This window comes from Conger conger, chromosome 6 (genome assembly GCF_963514075.1).
Source record: "Conger conger chromosome 6, fConCon1.1, whole genome shotgun sequence".
Taxonomy (NCBI): Eukaryota; Metazoa; Chordata; class Actinopteri; order Anguilliformes; family Congridae; genus Conger; species Conger conger.
Window position 1 is genome coordinate 28213463 of NC_083765.1, and position 23713 is coordinate 28237175.

The 23713-nt window shown below is 42.3% G+C and overlaps 1 protein-coding gene across 3 annotated transcripts in view; it reads left to right on the plus strand.

Annotated features, from left to right (window-relative positions):
• gpm6ab (glycoprotein M6Ab) overlaps window positions 1-23713 on the plus strand; it is a 54986-nt gene that overhangs the window by 21056 nt on the left and 10217 nt on the right. For all 3 annotated transcript variants that reach the window (XM_061246318.1, XM_061246319.1, XM_061246317.1), the window contains exon 2: window positions 22922-23114. In XM_061246318.1, coding sequence (XP_061102302.1) covers window positions 22922-23114 — 193 coding nt within the window. The remainder of the gene's footprint in view (window positions 1-22921; window positions 23115-23713) is intronic.

Genomic DNA, 23713 nt, shown 5'->3' on the forward strand with positions numbered 1-23713 from the left:
GAGTAAATGCGAAAACGTGCACTAGGGTAGAATGGGGCACGGTGTTTTTTCCCTCTCAGGGATTGCTCGTACAAACCTTTTGTTTCCTCGCGTATAGTGAGACTGAGGTGGGAGCGAGGATTGTATTTTCAGCATCATCGGCTGATAGATATTTTTCTTTGTTTTAATTCAATTAATTGACATTTGACAAGTTGTCTTGGAGTGGTCTTGAGGAAATTGAATATTGCACCCACAACACGGCTGTTATGACCAAGTTTAAATAACCGGTATTGGTCTTTTGTGTTGTGTTTGTTTTGCCGAGGTTTAAATTAATCATAATTGTCTGAAAGGAGGGACTGTGTTGCGGGGCAAGCTAAATATGACATGATTAATCCGAATGTAAAGAAAAGACATGCATAAATCATTGTGAAATCATCAAACACGCATTTAAGAAAATACTCGGGACCATTCAAGACCAATTGCAAAAGCCGTTAGAAAAAAATCCCTTGCCTGTTTAGCTCCGTCACATCCCCGAGGCTACTCCTCCGCACCACGACAACATCTGCAAAATTTCATTCGAATAGCTTAAATAAACAAATAAATAAACCTACATGCCGATGGTACTGGGTAAACTGGAATAGTAACGGTGACGTTGATAGTGCTACTATCTATCATTCTCTGCTTGTCTTTGACTGCTAGCCTACGTTTGCTTATTAGACCTGACCCACTTATGAAAAAGACTAGCTTTAAGCATGCAGAATTTTAGTTTTATCCAGAGTTTCCTTTGCTGACTGCCAGAAGGATAAATTAAGACCGCAGCTGTCCAGTGGCCATATGTCAAACAATTTAATATGGTAAAGCACATATTAATGAAACCTGTCAGAGAGCGTATTGGTGGTTGGCTCTCACGGTTCATTACCTATAAAATACTCATTGACTTTGGAGAACCAAAAGGATGTATTGGTATTTTGGTGGAGGTGTGCGAGCGCGCGCCTGCGTGTGTTCTGCAAAAGAAGCTAGTCCTGTGGGTACAGCCACTGGAGTGTCCATTGGCAAATATTCAACAACACCAATGGTGTAACAAGGCTTCATTTCTATCGGGGGTTACATTTGAATGAGCATTTCGTTATGTTCGAAGGTCTGATTCACAATATGAAAAAATACAGTATTAAAAGATAATGGTGCTTTGGAAAGGTTGATGCCTTGAGATACCAGGATGCCATGGAATGGACCAAAATGCAGCGATGGTTTCTCCTTGCGCTGTTTTCTAATTTAATTAACACGCTATTGGTTGGCCGCAAATTTAGATTCAACAGAAGCATCAATGCAAATCTAGTTAATAAACAGTTGGGCTGTGGAATTGTTATACGAGACGCGACATGGCAAGCATTCCAGCAATACAAAGGGAAAGGGGGCGATAAGGAGTAGAGACGTTGCACCCCCCACCCCCCATTCTATGTTTTTGTTGTGGGTGGGAGGGGGTCTAGCTGTAATGGCGCTGATTTCTGTAGCAGAACAGGGTTCACACGCCCAACTCCCGCCAGCTTTCCCCACGGTGCGAACGGGCTCGCCTGCCCATCAAATCTTCATAACACATAAATAAAACATCCATCTTTAGCAGATGGCAGATAGCTTCGGATTCATTTTTTTCCTTTAGTACTCTTAAATGAACCGACAGATGAGACTCCGCAGAAGGCGTTCCCTTGGACCCCGATCCTCCTGATGTCCAGGGGGACCGAAAGACTAATACTTGTTTACTATGGGCATGATGATTATGATGATTATGACAACGTTGACGAAAAAAACTGTTCGATTTAACTTGTATGTATACGTTATTTACGCGTCGACTTAAACGCCAACCTGAAAATCTGATTTGACTGATTAAATGCCTCAAATTATTTAATTTCAGAAATTGTAAAGGTGTTGATATTGGTAATAGCTTGCATTATGAGATGCCTGTCCTATTTTTTAAAATCTTTGCATGAGGCTAATTCTGAGATTATTGTAATATTCAGAGCTGGTCTCCATATAACGAAATATAATTTCCAAGCTCCCTGTTTTGTGTACAAGGAATCACTGCGTATGGCAAAAATATGGTTTTATCTGGTTTATCAATTGTAAATATAACAAAAATATATATCGTTGATACAAGCTAAACTAAAATTTAATATTTTCATCAAATGCATGAGAATAAAGGAATGGATTCGCATTTGTATTTAATCGTGGAAAATTGGCAGAATAATGCTATCTTCCTTCAACGTCAAGCACCTTTAACTTAATATCTTGGCACCAGATAAGGAAAAGGCTGGTATTGTGGATACAGTTGAAGTCACAGCCTGTCAGGTCTTCGGGCAGGACTTGTTCAAAGGAGTCTGTGTTTTCCTCCTATGGCGAGGCAGACAGAAACTAATACGTAAAACCAAACTGCATATAGTGGCTGTTTTCATGTGTAACAATCTCTACATCTCTCTGCCTGTCTGTCTGCCAGCATGAACTGTAAAACTGTCAGGGAAAATACACAGTGTACACATATCACTAGAAAACCAAGAATGTTAGCAAAATAGGCAGTAACTATGTTAGCATAGGTTATTCAGCATCAATCTGCAAACTAGTGTTACAATGTAGGTTTACCAGAGTAATTGTTGCCAATGTGCAAATTGAATAATACTAATTGAATAATACTGATATACAGGAGCAACAGCATTCATCTTGAATGCTTTGAAGTTGGTTGCTTGGGGCTGAAGTAGTGTAAGAGTGGCTTTATTGAGTAGACCTTTGTAAAGCACGTCAACATTTATTCAGTGCAGAAAGATGGCTTACCTTCCACAGGCCATTGGCCTTTAATTATGTTAATGATTTTAATCATCTGTGTTGCTGGAAATAATTGTGAGCTCTCACAAGGAGGCCAGGCTTCTTATAAAAGCACATTTATTTAGTGCTCATTTGTACAGTGCTGATCACGACCCTGTGTAACAGTAATTAATGTGGCCTGTGGCCTCAGAAAGTTCAGAGATTTTAATGCCTATACTCATTAAGTGGGGAGAAAATACCCACAGCTGAAAATAATGCAAGCCATGCAATAAAGCAAAAGTGTATGTATCGTAACCATGCACAATTCTTATTGATTATATTACAAATATATCTATTTATTGACACATTGATATACTCAGCTGTAGCACAGGTGAAAGGAGTGCTGTCCATAGCACTGTGGCATAGATGAATCATGTGTAGTTCTGCTGCTCAGGTGAGATTGGTACTGTCCATGGTTCTGCAATGCCACTGGTTTTGTGCTCCACTGGTGGGGTAGGCCACAAGGCTTCACCATTATGTGTCACAAGACATTGCAGCATGTATTTGCATGTGTAGCTCATGAAACATTTCTATAATGAAGTATTGACATTGTAATTAGTTTCTGTGATTCATCATAAGCTGTAGCTACTGTATGCAGGCCAGGGCATTGAGCTGAAGGCTTGTGGGGGAGACTAGGGGGAAACTCTTTAAGCTCTTTAAGCCCCACCCTTGGACATCCCAGCCTTTACTTCCGTAGGGCTAATAAGACTACTATGACATCACCAGTAGTGGTTATAATGTTAGGATCAGTTAGATTTGAATGTAGCATCTGAATTGAAATGAAAATCAGGTTATACATATAGTATCTGGAGTGAAAGTATTTTCAGTGGAATGGTTATAAATCACGTGTGACAGAATAATCACTGTTTGTATCAAAATGAAGGCATTGACCCACACAGCAACGATACATCACTGTCAAGAACTCATAATTATAAACATAACTGCTCTGAAAGATTCTTTTTTTTTTTTTACAGAGTGTTCTGTATTTCTCAGAAGAAAGTCTATAATTTTGTAATAGCATATCAACGTTTATAGATGCAATGAGGGAAAGAGCAAACAAATGAAGCAAATTATTGAATTTAGCTCAACAATTTTTTTCAGGGTGGCTCAAATAACTAACAGACCTTCTTTTTTTATTTTTTTGCTACAGCTTTTGCCATGTTCTGTCACATAATGCATTTTTAATGTTGGGTCTGAATGCTGCAAGTATTTCATTGTCCTTGGTTTTTTTGGAACAGATGCACTTATTCATGAAAATACTGCATCAACAGAGTGCATGTTGCACTTTATTTATCCTAACCCCACCCCATACACGTTGCCTCTGTTTTATATATAGGTTTTACATTTTTCACTTTTGAAAGTGAGTATTTATTTGAATGTGCTGGGATATGACTAAATTACACATTACATGAAACATTCCAAGAGAAAGGAGCCACTGGATTATGCCCAGATTTCCTTTCACTGAACTAAGGGTCTTAGATATTGCTTTCTAAAAAACAAGAAAGGTGGTTACAAGCATTATGGAGCTCAGGATCAAATCAACCCTGGTATTGTTATTGCCCTCAGGGGACATACTCAACATCTACTTCATGAGCATCTAACAGTGCGTCATTTAGCATAAAAACATGCACTGCGTGAATGAATAATGCAAGGCGGAAGGGTTGTTTCACAATTGTCAAGCCTAATGGGGCTAATGTTTACTTGGCTTCCGCTATTTTGAATTCTTAATTATGATTATTACTGTGTTATTGCAGGACACAGGTACACTTATGGTGGCATGGTGACCTAGACACTGCAAACTGTGAGATTTAAATGCAATTCACAAGTGTGATTCTAAATCATCAGTATAGCAAAGTAAATATAAAACAGATTTTATTCACATCTATAACCAGGCAAGGAGCTCAGGCTATGAGCTGTCTGGTCCTGCATGGAACTATTCAGTATGAACCTAGAAACATTTCAGAAAAACCTGGAATGTGAATGAAGCCATACAGATGTAAACCCCATTTGGCCAGCAAAGTTGTGAAACAGCACATCCGGAAGATGATGTTTGGTGTCTTTTTAATTGTATTGTGTTCATTTTTATCAATGCCCTTTACTCAGGTGTCGATTAGGCTATACATACCTCTTCACATGGCACAGATGCACTAATTCAAGTTTATACATATATTTAAAAGCACAAGTTCTGTCAGGAAAAAAATCATTGCTGTTTTATTGGTGTGGTCTTTGCCCAATGAATAGTTTGGCTGCACAAACACATTTCCCAGAAAGGTTGCTATGTAGTGGACTATGTACTTAAATGTAAACATTAAACTTCAATTTTATTACCAAACATACGCTACATTTTTTAATTGCGTGATTCAATATTTAGAAGCTAAAAATGTCCTGTGTTCTTGCTCAGTTTTGGGGGAGAGACAGTACACACACCCAGCCAAAAGAAGATGGCGGCAGAAAGAAAGCTCTTCCCTTGAAGCTGTCAGTTTCTATTCTGGGCAGTCAGTTGGTCCTCTGGACACAGTTTTGTGAGTGCCGGGTGTGAAGTCTATCTGGCCTTTTTTCAAGGTTTGGAACGCTGGACATCCCCATGGCCTCTGAGTGTGATAACACCCAGGAATCAATCAATCCTCTTTTTTCAGTCTGGCAGGAATCCATTCTGTTTACATCAGAGGAAGAGAGTGAATTGTACATCTCAATTATTGTTACCTTTGGAGAGATTATCAAAGCTTTCATCATTGGTTCTTTAAAGGTAGGTACCGGAGGTTGTGCTAATCTTCTATGGTTAGCACCAGCCTTAAATACAGCGACTCTTGGACCAGCATTCATCATGTCATAGTCGGGGTCACTTGAAACATAATCCATAGCGTGACATCAGAATTGGATTGGTGGAGAGCACCCACTTTGGATGGAGGGACCAGCCAGACTTTGGATCAGGCACAGCTGATCCTCAGCAAGGATAGCAGGCGGCCTGAAAAGCGGGTAGTTTCTTTTCCGTTACCCAGCATGGACCGAACAAATGCTGCAGCCATGTCTTCATGCTCTAAACAGTAATGCCACAGTTCCACACAACTGTGTTGGCATTTATTTGACATTCTGAATATTTTAAGCATGAGATAATGAGGTGATCACTGGGGTCAGAATATTACAGCTTGTCAGTTACCAAAAAGTGTACAAGAAACTGAGACAGTGCCATGGCCTTTCTCATCAATAATGGAGGAGGACAGCTTCAGAAACAAAAAAAGTGAGTGAGTGACTGAATACAAATCTTTGGTTTTCACTAACCGGGGAGATTCACAGTGCTGGGGATGAATGGGAATCAGATAATTGAAGCATTCAATCTCAGTAGCCAATAAATTCATTTTTAAATAAAATGAATGGAAATTCACATCACAAGTTTCTAAACTTCATCAAAAGGGAGCCAGGCTTGATGGTAGAAGGCCATTTGAGGAACTGGGCAGATTTTTGGGGGGGAGTTAGTGTTCCTTATGTTCTCATCTTCTGAATTGTTCTCACATCGATTAAACACATACGTTGATTCACACTTAAATTCATGCTCAGCAATGACCAATCAACAATACATTGTATTTGCTTGATTTGTTATAATATTTTCTGTGTATTACTTATTTAATTTATTCCAATGTCAAAGTTAAGGACAAAGTGCTAAATGTATCTGACCTGTGTCCAAAACTGTTTGTTGGTAAGGGATGTAGCCAAATGTGTCTCAGTCAAAGCTGGGATATTGTGTTGTATTGACTAATGAGCAGCCATACTCAAGAGGCTATTTCTTAATGTGAAGTTAAGCTGCAATAAATTGGCAATAACCACTGTGTGCTCACCTCTCACCACCCTTTTAACACTGGAAAGCTTGCGGTTCGGGAAGTGCCCTAACTGCTTCCCTGGAACATGCCTTCCATTTCACTGACAGTCCAGGGCCAGCGTGATTGCTCGCAGTCAAGTGACACGTAGCAAGAGCAAATTCTGTTTGGTCTAATCTGATTCAGCTGTCACCTCTTTTGCCACACTGTGATTGATGAGCAGTCATTGCCTTGTGAGACCTTTAATCATATATGGTGGGTGGGGCTCTTTCAGACCCAGTCTCAGTTTGGCACCGTGGTGTAGGTGTTCATGAATGCATAACTTACGCATAATGCATAAGTCAGGCAGTTATTAGTGGCATGCAGGGAAAAGCATAGCCTTCAGACACAATTATTTGTGAATGAGGGAAAATATGGAAGCCATTTTAATTCATGAACTGCTTGATTTTTACACCATTATTCTGGTTTAAGGAAATGGCTTTTGCCTCTAGTCTGAGAGGTCTAGTGTGTGTAATAATTTTCAGATGAAGTGTGATATACATTAAAAATACATAATCGGACAATAAAAAACATATTCCGAGTGGGTATCAGTGCTATTGCATTTTCCGTTCCTGAGGGGTGACTGGCAGGATCAGCACAGTGCTAAAGAAACAGGACCTCCTGTTATAAGTGTCGCTGAAGTGTTCGGTTTGACAGGCAGATCTGAAAATTGTTTTAGGGATGCATGCTAAGCCGCTACTGCCCGGGAGTATCAAATGACATCACAAGACTCTCCAGCAAAAATCCCTCATTTTTATCCAGGAAAGAGTAAATCATTTCCTTTCAGGAGAGAACATACATAATCCTGGGAAATACAGTTATGATGCTGTAAACAGAAGAATGTTATCCATGAATATACACAGTATAATATAAAATTGTAAAAACAATATTAACAGTGATGACTACATCTATAAATTACCAACCTTGTATAATCATTTCACTGTCAAGTGTAATCAGACTCATTCTACTGTATTATATAGGGTCTATCAATGACAATGACACAAAGTGTGTATGTGTGTGTGTGTGTGTGTGTGAGAGAGAGAGTATAGAGATAGTAGAGAGAGAGAAATTGTGTCACAGGGTCAGAGAACAGCAGCCATATTTTAATTTAAGAGGGCCATTAAGGCTGGACTTGTTTTGGTTAATGGGTCAGATAGATTTTTCCATCTGGCAGCCGTTAAACATTGAACAAGCAGGGGACAGTGATGGAGGCATTATGAGTGTTTGGGAGCTGAGCTGCTGAGTGGCACAGCGATGACATCTGGATTCTGCCTGGCCTCTGTGAGCAGGGCTCTCTTCAATGCCCCGGCAGACTATCATCCTTTTGCCACAGCCATAATCTATTACGGAGTCAAAGGTTTACACTGTGCCACATCCCTTTTAATCCCTACACTTCTGTACTATAAGCACTCTAATAATCAACCGCATCTCAGCACAAAAGCCTTAGTAATGAGGCATTTACTGATGAGCCATAGACACGTATATACTACAGCCTTAAGGCACCACCTTACTCTTTTGAGTCAGTGCTGTATACCAAGGGTGACCCCCACCCAGAAACAAAGGCATCCAGGGGACTCACATCATAGGCTAAACATGGTTATATATAGTTTTATGTAATTTATCAAATGGATATATCATCATTGTATATCAAGACTGGCCAAGGAGCCCTTACAAAGGCCTTCAAAGCCCCTAGTGGTCTGTGGACCCCCTGTTGAAAACCCAGGCTTCATACTGTAGTCTTACACTACCGAGTAATAGCTTTGCATATTAAAGTCATAGCTTTAACCACAGCATTCCTGTGTTAATGTGTGATAGATGAGACACAGGTTTCCTTAAGGAGACAGGGGCTTACATGGCAGCCTTCTCTTATTAATGAGTAGCGGATTTATGCTGCTGTACAGTCTTATGTTATTAAAGAGATACAGGCTTTTACAGTGGCTTTACCGCGTTAAGCAGTTTCAGGTTGACATCTCACAGGGCAAAGAGGCTAGAGGGAGGTATAAAAATGCTCCGGCCATTTTCTTTTAGCTCAGTGATTTATATCACTAGCCCGCTGATTTAAAACGCCATAGAGTCAGCAGACACGTCTTTGGAGGGCAGGCCCTGTATGTGTTTGATGAGTAGGTGGCTCTTTCTCCTGCATTCCTCGGTAGATGAAGTGAATCAGGTAACTGTCCGGTGGAGGAGTATAGATCACCCTCCTGCAGCCGGCGTGTGTGAAAGATCATTTTAGTCGGGGCAGAGGAGTCGCCCCTGCCTCCGGGTTTAATGACACTGTTTCTCATAAGGCTGGCCAAGCGGTTATGCATTGCCGCACGACCCATAGCTGATGCCCCCATTCATTACCAGAGAGGGAAACGACCCCTGGAGCAGGCCACAAAATTAAATCATGCGCCCCGCACAGGATATAAAACCTGGCCAGCGACAGTCCCAGGAAGTAGTACTTTCAGAAGTGTAGCAAACACAAAAAGAATGGCGCACTGAAGATGCAATAACACAATGGCTTTAATAGATACTGTATTTTGTATGAGCAGCATGTAATGCAGAATATGGTTTGTGGTTCTTGACTCGTTTGTTGCCTTGTCACATTTGTGGCGGAGTTGTAGTTCGGCAGTTCAGCGTGGAACACAAAGGGTTATTGTCTTGCTGCGGGTGCGGTAGTTGTGTGTGCGGCCGGTGTTGCAGTCTTTATTGTCCCCCAGTGTCTATGTTAATAGGGCGGGCTCCATTTGCATGTGCTGCTTTCTCTGTGCGCCCGCACCATCCCCCCTCCCCCCAGCTGAGCCCAATCTGTCTGCCTTGCCCAATGGTCTGGCAGGCCCAGCCTGGGCCTCTCCAGGGGATTTATCCGGGAGGGGCATGGGCCAAAAGTTAAAAACAAAGAAAGATTTTTTTGTGCTCCCAGCATCGTATAGTTGGTGACAGTTTCTTTGAATGAATGGCTTTGCAAAGAACTCAATTGCTATCATTTACTGTTATTTACAATGCTGTGTTGCATGTACAGAGAGACAGAGAGGTGGAAAGAGAAAGCGAGATAGGGGTAGAGAGATAGAGAGTGTTTACAGGAACAAATAAACAATGGACCTTCAATCCATAATAATGTTCCGAAAAGAAACTAAAAACAGACAATAACCAAGAATGATTAAATCAAAATAAAACCACAATAAGAGATGGAGATAGAGAGAGACAGAGAGAGAGGGAGAGAGAGAGATGGAAAGCTGGCATAATGAGGCAGTGTAGCTGCAGCAGGGCTTTGGCTGTGAACACGCCTGCATTCTTAATCAGCCGTCACCTGGAAGGCTGCCTATGTCGTGATCATCATTATCAGTCCAATTTCACATCCAATCTGCTCGCCTCCACTAGTCACTCATCTTTACTCAGGGTTGGTGATGAGGCCGGCCAATCTCTGTTCATTAGTCAGATGGGCCAGGTGCACTTTGCTCTCCACAGTACTCAAGGCAATCAGCACCTTACACTCGCAAGTCACAACACCAAAAGGGGGATTATTTGTTGAAACCTTAAATCCAGAAATGTCAGGACTATATTTCAAACATGTAATAATATACAAAATTTGGAAAAGTATATCAGCTGTTGGCTGTCCAATTGCATGTTTTAAACATATTTCATGGAGTGAATTACAAATTTGTACCTGTCGTCAAACATTCTACAATACACCAATGGAGTCGCACTGATATTAGCAGTAGCCTAATGTATTTTGTTATGTAGGCCATGTAGTGTGGTGTGCATTCAGCTGCTGAATATGTATAAGTTATGATTTCATTAAGAAGGCAGGCTGAGGAGGGGACCTAGGCCTATAATGAAATCATACAGCTTAAATCCTCTTCCCCATACCCCCCCTCCCCCACCTGCTAAATCCCGAGGTCACCAGTAAAATCTGCAGTCAAAGAACGTCAGTCATTGGGCACTCATATTTCACAATATACTGAAGATGTCTTTTTCTGTGATAGAAAAATATCTCATTCAGAATATCTCAATATGAACACTGTTCTGAAAACATTTTTTTTCTCACCAAGTGTAAAGAGCTAAATTTCACTGCATAACTACTCCCTTTTCAGAGTTTCAGTCTGAGAGTTACTATAGTTTCCGTTAAACTGTTTTTCCCCTGTTGATAATTATGTAAATATTGAGCATTAGCAGTGAGGCTAATCACTATTAAAAGCAAGAATGCCAAACAGATATTTTTGTTCTTACTGCTGGTTTTGATGCTCATTGCTGAGCATCATTGAATTCCCAGATAAGTCCACAAAAGACATGACCAGGTCCTGTCCTGCCAGGGTTGGCAGATAAACGGGAATCTGACATCTTTATTAAAGAAGTTAAACCAGTTGCAAGCTTTCTGGGAAACAACTGCTAATCTTGCAACAGAAATACTTTAGAAAATATATATAATGTCCATAGGCCCAAAATACCTGATTAAATCGAGCTGCAGTGCAGTAAAACTTTGTTTTTCACTTCACATTTAAGCTTGTGTAGAAGTTTCCCATCAGGACTCGGGAATAAGGGAAATGTGCAGATGATGTGCTTGATTGAATGGAGACTACAGCCCTTGTGACTGGAGGGCTTAGCAGACACAAAGAGCTGCATTCCCACAGCTGTGAACCCAGTGAACATGCAAGTCTACGCACTCGACCAATAAGCAAAATAGCTTTTAAATAGCATTCAAAGCTACATCTATTTGTTAGTTACCAAAAATTATGCCGGAGAACAGTTTAACAGGCCATTTGGAATGAACTACACAAATGTGGTATTCATACAGTATACTCATATATTAATATGTCCAGGAAGGGAACAGAAATGGCACAGTCATTTGCAAAGTGTGATATATTTATTTGAATGTACAGCTTGTTGGTAGAACAGTAGACAACTGTTTCAAACCCTTATACAATAGGTGGGCAAAGGGTCTTTTGTATGAGGATTACCAGGCCTGTCCTTTAAAGCAGTCTTAGCCGTATTAGGCCACTGACATTGCGCAGTCTTCCTGGAGCTGTGTGTTGTAGCAGGGCACAGTGCTCTACTTCCACCCCTGACCGTGTGCCCTTTAGCTGCGCCCTCCTGTCCCATTCCACCCACCCCTCATATCTCTGCCCATGACTAGCTCGGGCCAGTTCCACAAATTGTTCTTCATACTTGCTTTTATCCCTATTAATAGCAATGAATCAAAACTACGCGTATTTCACGTGTGACCTTAAACATAAACATTGCTCATGGTGCTCATGGGTCAAGTTACGCACCTTGTTAAAAAAGCATGCTACATGCTTTCAGTGTGAATGTGCATAATGGTCTTTTTTGTTATTAATCTAGTAAGACATGTTACTAAGATAAGAAAAAGATGCTTGTAGGGGGATATTATTGGGTGTCATGAGTTAATTGTTTTCACAGGTGCATTAGCAGTAAACTGGACTCAGCTATTGCATTTTATCCTGAAAATCAATGTTTGATCTTACAGACCGGAGCCTTTGCCTAACTGCCCCGGAGCACAAACTTTGTAATGTGTCCGATTCACTATTGTCCCACTGAAATTGTTGACGTACAGTAAGTGGGTCACTGCACTCAAGTAGAATTTGCACCGTTGGTTGGCATGGCAACCCTGCTGGTCGATTAAACATGCGCAGATGATTTGGGAGCCCGTAGAGTTCAAAACCTGCTGGATTCAGGCGGGCTAGGAGTGGGTTTGTAGAAGGAGCTAAATGTAAAAAAAAACATAAAAACCCTTCCCATTTTTTTAATCTGTGGGCCAGGCCGTAAAGACTCACAATCTCTTCTCTTGGTCTTGCTGAATTATTCTGTACTGATGTTTATAGACACTGCTGTGAACAGTTATGGTTTGTAATTTGACCAATTGCTGTTGCCATGTTTGAACTGTACCTGAAGATCACCAATTACTGTCAGAACTTGATGACTTGATGATGACATCAATGTACAGCAAAATTTAAACCATCATTTTCATATTATTTTTGACCCAGTTGCTTCTGGGGTGGTTTTGTCCAGGTTTATAGTGTATTGTACAGCCTCCCCAGTTCCTCTGACCCATTGTCCACACAATGCTGTTGATGTGTATTCATGTAAATGAGATACAGGCAGGTCTCTTTGTCTCTTAATTGCTAGTGTGCCACTCTTTCTATAAAGCACCTCCTCTTTTCTTTCCCCCAAGAGATAACCATTAGATAATTGTGACCTTTGACCCCATTTGGATTAATGTAGAGACTAATCCCCCTGTTTCCCGTTTGCGGCCTGGCAGATGGGATGGGGATCGGAGGGGGAAATGAGGGGACGTCGAGAGGGACAGGGGGAACCCCTTTGTCATGGGGGCAACACCTTCTTTTGCTCTGAAGGAGATGTGTCACTGACATCAAAGCACAGATTCAGATTTGGGTCATGTTAAAATTAGAGACAGGATCTCTACGCACTTTGTGTCGTTCTGTCCTTTGTGTGCAGAACAAAGTCATAGCATAACAACCAGATCCCTCGCAGTAAGAAACCCGCGAAGTCATTTCAACTGCATTGTAAGGAAAAATGGCCACCGTAAAAGCTTGCTTGGCATTTAGCTGGTGGTTGTATTTCAACGCAATTTATATGTATTATGGACAGACATTAAGATCATCTGTTCATCACGGATTAAGCACAGATTAAATATGGTTGTTTCTTTTTTTGTGGTGTTATACTGTATGTACTTTTGACCCAGCAGCTGGGAAAAAACAGTTTTCAGTGTTCTAATTTTGAGTTGAGTACATCTTGTCCCCTTCCAACACAGGACAGTCTCACAACATCTCTGCTATGCTTTGACAACACTGAGATGTTGCCCTGAAATTGCAGAAGCATTGCAGAAGCCCCAGTTCATGTTTGCACTCACTGGCATTAAACCACTCACAGCAAATATTACCCTGTCACTGTTTTCAACATCCCATTGACTCTGATCTACCCACCGCCAGCCTACCAGGAAGTAGCGCTACAGTCAGAGAGCTACGCCGGCGAATCCCTTCAGCCTGCTCTCTTCTGAGGGAAATGGCTAAATGAGGCAGCGGGCGAAGAATGAGGCTGAATTATTGATGGGCTCTGAGGCACCTCTCAGAGATGCACTGAGCAGGAGCTAAATTATGGATGAAACATCCAGAGCTTTCTCACTCAACTCACCATTTGTTGTTTTCGATAGTGTATGCTCACAGGGGCCTGCCGAATAATTAAACCACCGCGGAAAATAAAGTGGACGATAAGTTTCCCACCGAGCGTTCCTCGGACTATCAGCACCTGTCGAAGACCAGACCGAGATCCGGGATGACTCAATCAGTTCACTGCAGTGATTACCTGGGGAACATTCCGGGTTGGCCTTGGTGAACCGCTGGCTCGAGAATTGGAGAGAGTCACATTGTTTTCTTATATGAAGTTCCTGCTAAACCATCAGATGGTTGGTGGAGTTAAGGTGATGGGGGGTGCAGCAGAACTGAACACGAGACATCACTACTCCCATGGCGCTGGCTTGTGGTTTCCTTGAGGTGGGAGCGGGTGGGGGAGGGGGTCTTCGAGACAGCCACAATGCTCTAGTGCAAATCGCAATCTCCGTGGTGGGGGAAAGGTCACGTGTCATGTGATCTTTTTTTATATATTCTGATTCACACATTGGTGCGTCAGTCTTTGTGCTCGACTGACATTTGTATCAGACCCTGCAGGGAGCTCATCCCCGCCGCACAGGGTTGGGAGGCAATCTGGGTTAAGCATTTCTGCAAACCCCCTGACCCGCTGGTGTCACCGGAGGTCCAGGGTTCTCCCCGACACTGCGCTGTGCAGCTGGAGATTTAGTGGGCTGTTAAAGTCGGGGACGTTAAGGGATTTGGACAGTAAGGAGCGAGCGATGGGGGTTGGTGGGTTTGGGGTGGGACATTGATTCTATGACCGGGTTTCATCAGCAGCTGTGTTGCATCTCTCTGGGGACCAGCTGCTGAAGTGGTTTCCACAGAGAGCGTTTACAAGGGCACTCGGAATGTCAGCGTGGCTCCCTGCTTTCCAGGACCATAAAGGACAGTGCACCGTGTTTTTGTCTACTCCCATCCTAGGTCTGCAGTAGAGCTGGGGTCTTGATAATGGCAGTGGTCAGGCTCAATAACACTTGATCCTATCACACCACTTTGTGGTACAACTTTGTGTTTTCCCCCTCAGACTTATAAAAAAATTCCATTAAAACGTATGGTCTTGTAACTCCCTTGCCCTTACATAACCACGGTTTAAGTCTTTCGCTGGTGTAGCGAGAGGCCTGCTCCTCAAGTCTCAAGTGTTTTAATAAAAGATCTGGTGGGATAAAACCCCCAAAACAACAGGAAGCTCTTCTCACTGTTAATATTTTGGTTTGCATTGAAAGGTCTTTACCACCTTATGTCTCTGTGCTCCCTCCCTGGTGAAATTATGGTAACTGACACAATTAATTAATTCTCACACCTTTTAATGACCACATAACATTGGCACCCCAATCCAGCATTCAGCAGTAGTCAGGGGATGCAGCCAGTGCACGCAGTGTGGTGTGCAGTGGCCTTGTGGGAAGTGTTCTCTCTGGTGAATTGATTCTATTAGAGCGTTGTGAAGCTCACTCCAGTCAATTTCAGATCGCTGCTTTGCTTCGCGCTTTGCATTTTTCAGCAAGTTTCATTTTTGAATCAACCAATACCCGACACGCCCGTGTCCCTTGAGATGCCCAGGTGATGTATGGGGCTGCGTTGTGTGTGTGAGCTCCCTAAGCCATTGTTCTACTACGCCTCCTGATTGTTCACACACCCATACCCGCCTCAGCCTTTATCAAAGCCCACAACATATTTTTCTCTCATAAGCCTTTCATCATAATGCATCACAGGTGGCTGAATATTATTAAAATTTCCTTATTTTCCCATTTCTTCATTTTTTCTCCTCCCTTCATTGGTATAAGTGCATCAAAAATAATTGAAGAAGTCATAGTTGGAGCTGGAGGCAGTCATATCAGACCCTCACAGCTTGCTGTACTGGGGATCATTTCTAGAATTTTTATACAGTTTGCAGCCTGATTTACCAAACATTATTACAATGAAGCAACCGGTTTTACATTCCTAATGAATTACACGGCAGCATATGAGCTGCCATTTAATAGACCTGCCTTTTATTGAAATGAGAGTATGTTTGCATGCATGCGTGTATCTGAGAGTTGTTGCATTGTCATCTTTATCATCAAGTTGTCCACATGATTAACATTTAAATGATTATAACATTAAAATATGTTGAACTAAGAAAATCCATTAAATGTACTTGTGGTTGAATGTCAAAGATTTTTTTAGTTCAGTATTCTTGAAAATGTTTTTGCCTTTTGCGTTCTTTGCACATCCACATCTTGTTGATGTAAATGCCTCATTTATATTTTTAAAGCATCACTGCTGCAATAAACTGCACCTTATTTAATCTCCATGGAGAAAACTGCATGAGAGGTGATTGTTTTAAAATGATATCCATACACACATGCACACATACACACACACAAGGTCAAATCGCACTGTGCCTTTGCATCTGTGTGCTATTATGAGATTACCACTCCCACTACAAGTGGTAGAAATGGACATTTCATTGACTTCTCTTGCCAAACAGCTCTCAGTGCTGATTCAATTACGCTGGAGCTGTGGTGATCTCTCTCTGTGTGTCCATTTGTGTACATATCTCTGTGTGTATCTGAACACTTTAAGTGGTGTCAGCAAGTGTGTTAGTAAGTGGATCCTAGGATGGTATAGATTATGCTATAATATGTTTGGTGTAGTTACACAAACACACATTTGGGAAGGCTTGTGCGACTTTTTAGGCCATCATTATGTGTCCCTGCCTTTAGATTGACTCTATTATTCCTCTATATCCCCCATCAGAATTAATGATGTCACTGGACAGCCATCTCATCGTTATATTCCAGTCTCACACACACCGGACATCAAGCAGAAACACACTGGAGAAACACACTCTCAGCCTGATGGGTCTCAGAATGCCTTCACACCCCATGCTCCTGACAGGCCTACATGATGCATGCTCACACAGGCCTCTGCGCGCAGATTTGGAATCGAGAAGTATGGGGATATCACTGCTTTGCATAATGAAAAGGGTCTCTCGCTAAAGCAGTTAGCCATTTGCTTCCATGACCATGGTTACAAAGATGGACACAGCAATGGCAGCTGTGTGCCTGTTAGCAGTTAGCTTATGCCATTCCGGTTTTTGATAGAACCCTATGGGCATGTGGATGGGCATACTTGCTCTGACTGCTGTTGATGCTGGCAGAACACTATTAATTACAGCCAATGAAAAGAGTCTAGCATCATGGCATCAATACTTGGGGAAGGGTTTTTCAGCATCTGTGACTGAAGTTAATTACCCAGCCACTCACAAGCTTAATGAATACAATCTAGGATATGTATTTACCTAATGGGCAGAGGGTAATAAATAAAGGAAAATGTGATATATAATCGGTTGATTTAGCTGACATTTATTTGGCTGTGGGGGCTGCTATTGACATATAAATGTTCCTTGATGGATGGGCTGAATATCTCTCAGCAGCAAATAACCCTCCTCCTGGCTGGTCGCAGGACTCTCACAGGAACAGTAGAAGAAGAACAGTGTCTTCATGTTCCCGTGTTCCCACAGCATTCACCTGCCTATTCACCACTCAGCTGTCTCCACATTGCATCACTGATGTGAATTTATGGGTTTTAATAAGCCTGCCTGTTTCATAAGCTCAGGTTGAAGATGGCTTTGCTACACCGCTCTCAGTGGTAGGTGTTGAATAACATTGGGTACATGTCCAACCAGATTGTCTCTTGAGGCAATATGTCTACCCTAAACTGCAGTCAAGTTAAACTATCCATGGAAACTTTTTTCAATTTTTATTTTAATGTATTGTTTCATTCCGCTAGAGGTATCATTTAAGACATATTGAAATATCCTGTGAAACAAATTGCTTGCTGAAAGCCTAACAATCTGAAATTATGTTTATTTTATTGGTTAGGCCGTACTCTACATCACAGTCGTTTCCTTTTACTACCAGTTAATTTAATCACTGGCAGAAGGAATTAGATCATTTCACAGATGGACACACAAGAATAAAAAATATATATATAGGCAGGCATAGTCAGTCACAAATCAATTTGGAAATTGGCTACCTTGAACTAAATCGCATGCATGCAGCTTTTTCAACTAGAGGGGAATTGCTTGCACCATGAATTTGTGCCAAATTGTAAAATTCAGACAGTTATTACCACAGAGGAATAACTATTCAAGATTCAAAATAGAGGAGAAAAAACTGCTTTGAAAGTTCATTGTAAGCAATGTGGAGTCAGACCTCAGGATGTGTCAGAGATTTGATGAATAGATGCAAATTAATACTAATTGAGTTATCTGGGCTGATATAGTTCATAGATTAAGTGTCTATTACAAATGGGGAAGCATGGCTCAAATGTTCAATCACAATATTGATGTTAGTTACCTGCCAGAAACATGCATAAGCCTTTAAAAAGGTACCATTTTTCTCAAACAAAAGATAAAGAAACAGGGTTAAATTTTTCCTTGTTTTTGCTGTTTCTTATATTGTACTAGCCTCCACTCTGAAGAATAGACAGTAGTGTACATATGTGTGAGGGAGGTGAGATAGTCAGATACTCAATACAGCACAAAGCTGCAGGTTTGGTACTGTGTTTTGTCAAGGGGTTCTGTGATTACAGCGTGTATGAGCTTGCTTGCATTGGTTTGCATGTGTGTCTGTGTGTGTGTTTTGTGCGGGCCTACTTGCATATTACAGTGCATGCACTGTATGTGGTGAAATCATCAACCATATGGCACATATGCACTGCAAACTCAATGACAGCATCTGATTGGCTAAATTCCAGTATACAGGCATGACTGGCACTTTTCTGCCTGTGCCATGTAAACCGTGGCTCTGAGGTCACAGCATTAAGGAGAATCTGGGCTCTCTTTAGGAACAGATTGCTGCTGTGCATCTATTACCACCAGGCCAACAGCATCTCCCTTCCCCTGGTTTGGAGTTCTGTATTAGGACAGCATACTTGCCTTCAGTGAACATTTTTGTAATGAAAGTTGTTCTGGAATATTCTCTGCTGAGCTCTGTTATCACCAACTTTGCGTCCGCCAATCTGAGTCGTATCTGGAAGCTGGATGGCATTCAGAATATCTTAAGTGGAGCAAAAAATGCATCTGAAAAAAATTCAAACAACTAATGTATGGTGCCCAGCCAATTACTCATACATATTTATGAGTGTGGAGTGGACCATTTTTGCCTTTAGTTAAAGTAATGTTTGTGCTTTAGGCAAATCAGAGGATTACCATTTAAATGAGTTTTAATTCAGGTGTGTGTCCCTCATCCAGTGGACAGGGCCTTGTAGTGGCATTGTGCTGATAAGGAGCTGAGTCACTGAGTGATCCGTCTTGGTGAGAACTCTGAATAACTCTGGGTGTATATTAGCTCTGCTTTTTCCCCAACTACCCTCTGCCAGTATTTTCAAGATGAAGTTGCAATGCCTCATTAATCAAACCGCCATTGCTTGAATTCTTGCATTTTTTATGTTGAGCCATGGTTGGTTTGTTAAAGCATAACAATTAAAATCGCATATTTAAATGTATTTCTTATAGGTTTGAGAATTCTCTTTATGTGCTCAAGTAGTATATTATTGGCATTTTGCTGCATCATGTATTGAAGCAGTCTCCAAAATTTGGTTGAAAACTAGAACACCCTTGATCTGAAATTATTGATCAACAATGACATCAGATATTTATCATGTTTCAGTGGCTGAAATGTAATTTTGCCATAGTAAGACATGGAAAATGGCCATTCCATGCAGATTAGATCATAGATTTAACATGAAATGTTTGATATGTTGTTATTTTCATTGTTGGACATATTGAATGCTATTGGCACATTCCCATTATACTCAGCTAAAATACAAGCCATTATGCTTTTCTATTTCTCTGCCAAGTAATGTTCCATCCATCCATCCATTATCTGAACCTGCTTATCCTGAACAGGGTCGCAGGGGGACTGGAGCCTATCCCAGCATACATTGGGCGAAAGGCAGGAATACACCCTGGATAGGTCACCAGTCCATCACAGGGCACACACACCATTCACTCACACACTCATACCTGCGGGCAATTTAGGCTCTCCAATCAGCCTAACCTGCATGTCTTTGGATTGTGGGAGGAAACCGGAGTACCCGGAGGAAACCCACGCAGACACGGGGAGAACATGCAAACTCCACACAGAGAGGCCCCGGCCGACGGGGATTCGAACCCAGGACCTCCTTGCTGTGAGGCGGCAGTGCTACCCACTGCGCCATCCGTGCCGCCCCAAGTAATGTTCTTCATTTTATTTCATCACTTTAGTGATGAGGGAGGAGTCAGGGTATTAAACTGCCATTGGCCGGTCTGGGGTCAGTAGAAGCTGTGAATAGGTTGGGGGGAAATGCATGAAAACATAAGTGAATTAATTGAAATCCCCATGGAGACCCCCGTGTTTGACAGAGCCCTAAGGAGTTGTAACTGCAGGGCTTTCCGGAGGAGGTGCATCTGTCTGTGTCAGCGCTCTGCAGGGTCAAGAGGGCCTTTCTTTAGGGTCAAGAGATGTAATACCTCTATACTGCCACAAACAGATTGTAGGCTGGATTTAGGGTCAAGTGGTGGTCAGTCTGGCGGGGGAGCGATTGAGGATATCGGGGTGGAGGGTGGAGAACATGACTGGTGTCCCCTCTCCACAGGGAGGACAGTAGAGCTGCTGGTGGAGTGAAGGATGCTGGGAGGGGGAGGGGAACAGGGCGTGTGTGTTTGTGGGGGAGGGGAACAGGGCGTGTGTGTCTGTGGGGGAGGGGAGAGTGTGGGCATATGTATGCTGCCTGTGAGGACAGAGTCATCCCAGCCCATGTCTGAGAGCCTCACTCCCACTCAGCCTGGGAATACATCACAAAAACCCTGACCCATTCCATCTGAGGCTCCTGTCCACCCATCCGTGTGCAATAATAATAATGGAAACAACACTTTTTATTGCATTCTGCACGCCACAAAACTGTAACTGCTCCTAATGGCCGATGGGCTTGATGACATTAGACAGTTTTACATTCCGCTGCTGTTTCTCCATTAGGATCCAGCTTCTTTAGCATTCCTTGCAGGCAGCCAAGCGGATTTAAGTCCAGACACTCTCCCGTATTCCCGAATGAGGAAACAGCGATTTTAATGTTGTTCTGCTCTGGACTTGCTTCCATGTCCAGATTATACAAATGGGGCCGTCTCCTGTCAATACAAGGAAACAATGGTTGCAGAATCACCAAGTGGCTATTTGCGTATTTGAATAGACATTATACAGTATATAAATTATTATATTTTGGCTTTATGGCTAGCATGAAGCTTGATGGAATGGGGGCTTTGGTTTTCTCAGGGGTCAAGCAAGAAGGCTTGTACATCCTGTCTGCTATAACTACGCACAGATGGTACAAGGCTTAGGATAGATTTCTCCATTTGCATTCCAGAAACAAAATTGTATTATTCTGTATATCTAATACCCAGAATTTTAGTGGTAGCAAGAGAGGCACATTTGGCCATTCCAAACTAGTGAGAAAAGGGGAAATTAAGGACAGTTACAATGCACAATACACAAGGCCTACATGTAGGTAGGCATGCACGGTTACAACGTACACACTCAAACACACAGCGAATGAACAATAACTGCATTTATCAGTTAGGCTGGCAGACAGCCCCAGTGGGGTATTGATTTGAAATTATATCCCACAGAGTTCAAATCACAGACATAGGCTACATTATTCATTTTCCCTCTCTGGGTGCTGGTAGACTGTATCACCTTTCGCCTAAAGAGATTCATGAGGTGGGAAATCCATGCAGCCTTTTCAGCAGTGGAATGAAATAAACAAGGAAAAAAACGATGAAAATGATCAGTGCCTGAGTTCGCACTGCATCAGAAACATGGGTGTTCTCAATTACATTTCTTCTATCCGCTCTGCTATTTATCTACAGAAGGTTTCCAGCCCTCTAGCACAATGCAGAGTGTTCATTGTCACACTATTGTCACAGTCCAGAAGACACCAAAATGAGCTCAGTCAGCCTGCACCGACTGGGTTTGTCTGCAGAGACTGCTCATGAAGTGTATTCTGACACAAAAAGTAGTAGTTGGACTGCAGAGCAAGTGATCTTCTAAATGTGGAAGAGAACAGAGCAGTGACCATGTGATAGGCCTTCAATGACCGCTATGCTTCAGAGATTTGGATAAAATTAAGATAGCAGAGCAGGAACGAGCTCTGCTGGTTTTCATTTTCACCTTAGAATCAGCACCCAATTCAGACCCAAGTAACCAATGTAGTCGCCTGAATAATTCTCACTGAATAATTGAATAATTGAATAATTGAATAATTGAATAATTAAGTGCAGCCAGCCCCTTAATATAGAGGAAGAACGCATTGTTCCTCTACAGTACATTTTGTTTCTTGCCTTTCTGCCTAAAACATATCCATAGCAATTTCCATGCTAGAAAGAGTCCTGAGCATATTCCAGTCAAGTAAGGCCTGATAAAGCATGTGGAGCCATATATAGCGTGGGCTATTTCAAGGCGTGGCGTGTGTCTAACGATTGCGTATCGAATCATCAACGAGATCTGGGGCAACACACAGTATCATTGCCCACTGTGTTTAACAAGCACACATCTAGACGCAGAATGCCAGCTGTTATCAAACCCAGAGCTCCGATTGGACAGGCATGCATGACAGTAGGGAAGAGGGGGGGTGGTGTTGATGCAGACATTTTCAACAAATGACTAGACATTTGTGAAAAAATAAAGGTGAGAAAACGTGGTTTTATGATTGCGACTGGTCATGCATGTCACACGCGTGTTCGCATTACGGTCTGGTTGCGGTCCCCTGGTCTTCGGTTGCCTGCCCCTTCACTGTAAAGCGTAAACGGTGTTCACCCACAGCAGCCTCAGTAGCTTCCTAACACACGCTGCCCTGTTGAAAGGGGCTGTGGGCCGCAGATCGATACTGTTTGCACGCTGTGTATTGAAGCAGTAAATCTGCCAGCGGCCATTTGCTTTGAAGAGCATCGCAGAAAAAGTCCCGCCTGGTGACAGGGAGGTGCTTAGCCAACTGTCAACCAGCTCCCTAGTTTAAATCCACGGTTGATCCGCTTCTTTAATGCGTATATTTAGGTTTGTATTTTTTTTTTCCCAGGGTGCTTTGAGTGCTGCATCAAATGCCTGGGCGGCATCCCGTACGCGTCACTCATCGCCACCATCCTGCTGTACGCTGGGGTGGCACTCTTCTGCGGCTGTGGCCATGAGGCTCTCTCTGGCACCGTCACCATCCTGCAGAACTACTTTGAGGTGGTGAGAGGACCCGTGGACTCCCTGGACGTCTTCACCATGTGAGTACCCCTACGAAAAAAACAGCTCACGCTAAGTTTTGAGACAGCCGGTAGCTGGTTGGCCAGTTCTGACCAGCTGCATAGCTGGTCATTTCAAAGTGGTCATAGCTGAATTTTACTCCAGGGAGAATTGCTTAAATATCAGTTACTGCTCATCATCCTTGCACTGCTATAGTAGTAAATATTTCTCTCATTTAAATAGGTAAAGACCTGCTAGTGTGTGTTTACTTTTTGGATATAAGAGGAGAAGAGAGGGTCTACAAAACTGCCAGTGGAGGATTTAGCATCTGCCTTCGCCAATGTGTGTAAAGATGACCACCCCACATCTATATAACATTTTATTTTAGTCAGCAAACCTGTAACAGGCAAGTGGAAGAGTTATCATTCAGCCCAGTCTGCACAAACCACCCACCCCATTCATACAGTACATTAAGCATTCATCATCCAGTCAGTTAACAAACTGAATCCATGTCCAGAATATCAAGTGCTGGGCATCAAATGTGATATTACAGTATTTTACTGTAGGCAAGTAGAGTTCTTAAGCATCGGCCTCCAGTCTGGTAATGAAATGTAATGCTTTCAATCTGAGCTTTTCATCG